Genomic DNA, 2,504 nt, shown 5'->3' with positions numbered 1-2,504 from the left:
GAGCTGTCTTCATCTAGATAGATTAAAAGTGATTGTTGGTCGAATTTTTTTCCAATTCCGATGCTTCGAATGAGAAAAGTTGACCTTGAAGTAATAGAGATTTTTGAGACCTCCACATATATACATAATGAATGTTAATATTCTTCATAGAATATATTCATAATTATTCGGTGTCTTTTTCTTTTAAAAGATTTTATTAATGTCTTGCTGATTATGCACATATGTAAAATAATGTAAAAGATAATATAAAAAAATATTAAAAAAATAAATAAATAATTAATAATATAAACCAGTGGTGTAAAGACGATGCTTAAGTGGATATCCAAAAGTATAAACTTTCGGTATTAAGGATCTTGTAATGGCAGATGGATAGCCGGCGATAGTAACTGGTGTTGAGAAGATCAGTTCACGAGGTTGACCTTTTATGAGAACGGTGCTGGCTGGGGCCACCTTAGTGGTATCTGCCACGGACTGAGACAATTCCAAAGTGCGAACATGGGTTGTATCTGCAGTAGATTTTGAGTGAGTGGCTGAACCGCTCGCCAAACGCAGCCCGCTTGTCGTATGAATCGCCGGACCAGACGTATTAATTGCGTTAATTGATTCACTATCGGTATTTGCGGCAATTGCGGTAGTTGCGGCAGTGGGAATGGCCACAGAGGCAGCTGAGGTATCGGAAATTGAGGCAACGGGAATGGCAATTGTCGTTGCTGCTGCTGTATGATAGTTTGTGCTTTGTTGAGATTTTGGTAGATTCGTGGCTGCGACACGAAACCCATTCTCATCGGCTGTGTAATCAACTGTTTGTAATATGCCTTCAGCATCGATGTAGGAATACGAGCCTTGGGTAACGCCATCTAAAGAGCGCACTTCTTGCTTCGCGGACAACGGATCGCTGTAACCGTATGCATATTGGCCCAACTCATCTTGAGTGTGATATTGTTGTTGTACAGGAGTTATGACTGATGATGTATGAGCTCCGTAAACAAAAGGATATGAACGTAATGTGGGTGCCAATAGAAGCGCCGATTGGACCATTTGACCTATCCCCATCACAATCGTTAAAATAATAATGAATCTCATGTTTTTATTATTTATTTATTTATTTCTTTTTTTGTTTTTTTTTTTTTATTTAAATATATTATTTGTAATGGACGTTTAACCGTTGTTTGCTATTGGCTGGCGAACTTGTGCGCACTAGTATTCACCTCAGAATGTTATGATGCTTGCGTTTAGAATTTTTAGTCCTTTTATACTTGCTCCGATTACTGTAGTTATTTCGAGAATAGTACGATGTTGTCATACTGTTGTCGGTGTTGGTATGCCATTGTTCTTTACAGCCCACTTGTTGATTATTGTTAAGAATTTCTGGATATATATATACATATATATACTTAGAAATAGTTTTTGTTATTACAATGTCTGCGTTGCGAGGCGGTGTAAACAACTCGTGATCTCTTTCTCTTGTTTCTTTGTAATGCACTCTATTTGAAATGTACCAACATATATATTGTCCCATATGCGTTGTATGTGACGTTGATTGCTACCTATTATATTTTGCTCGTTGCAATACAATCTCTTACCTATCGGATTGTTTGTTGATTTTCCTAAAAATGTTGTTATTGTAACTTGGCAATGCATAAAAACCAATTTAAACGACCTTTAACGATCCCTATGTCCAGACGAATTGCATGCATTGTATTCTGGTCAATTTGTGTCAAGTGATTTAATCATGACTTACCAATGATATGATAACTTTATGCAAAAAAAAAAAAAAATAAATAAATAAATAAATAAATAATAACAAAAAAAAAAGAGTAAAAAAACTTTATGCATTTCACGATTGTTTAGTGAAAATGTAAAGAAATTTTCTTAATTTTTTTTTTTTTTTTAATCCTTAATCACTTAAGGGAATTGTCTGCTTTAAATAGCTAAATGACAAACTGACAATTTATCTGTTTAGGTTTTTGCGTAACGAACTCAAGGGAGACTTAATTAGTATTGCACATTGGTCTCGGCACAATTCAAAAGACGCAACGAGATGCACTCTACACTATTTCCGTATAGATAGAAGCAACTTTTTGTAAAATAATATTTTGAAATTCTTTCAGAATATTTTTTTTTATTTTTTATTTTTTTTTTAAATATTTTTTTCTTGTTTAGATGTCTGTGCAATCATATGCCTGCGTAGATAGAGATTTCCAACACTTCCAACACTTCGAAACCAGGTTAGCAATGAACTGTAAGATTATTTTGTGCACCGATGTATGATAATCTGCAAATGCGTACGCCATGGACTGCCAGTCCTTTCGCTTGCCAATTGAAATATTATTACAGGTCAGCCACAGTTACATGGACATGGATGCGAATTGAAATTAAAACAAAAAATGATTAAAAAAAGGCGATCAATGTGACAACAACAGCAATAACAAGGTTGGAGTAAATTTAAAAAAAAAAAAAAAAAAAAAAAAAAAAAAAAATAAAAATAAATGTAAAAAGAGAAA

At 34.0% G+C, this 2,504-nt stretch overlaps 1 protein-coding gene across 1 annotated transcript; it reads right to left on the bottom strand.

The window, feature by feature from the left end:
- Positions 1–276: 276 nt before the first annotated feature.
- Positions 277–1,038, bottom strand: LOC119632212 (cuticle protein 18.6). Its single transcript, XM_038025018.1, has one exon. It carries the CDS (start codon positions 1,036–1,038, stop codon positions 277–279), a length of 762 nt encoding a protein of 253 aa, XP_037880946.1.
- Positions 1,039–2,504: the final 1,466 nt, after the last annotated feature.

This window comes from Glossina fuscipes, unplaced genomic scaffold (assembly GCF_014805625.2).
Source record: "Glossina fuscipes isolate IAEA_lab_2018 unplaced genomic scaffold, Yale_Gfus_2 1, whole genome shotgun sequence".
In the NCBI taxonomy this organism is placed as follows: domain Eukaryota; kingdom Metazoa; phylum Arthropoda; class Insecta; order Diptera; family Glossinidae; genus Glossina; species Glossina fuscipes.
The sequence above is the reverse complement of the archived record's forward strand: the minus strand, read 5'-3'. Positions and strand labels throughout refer to the sequence as shown.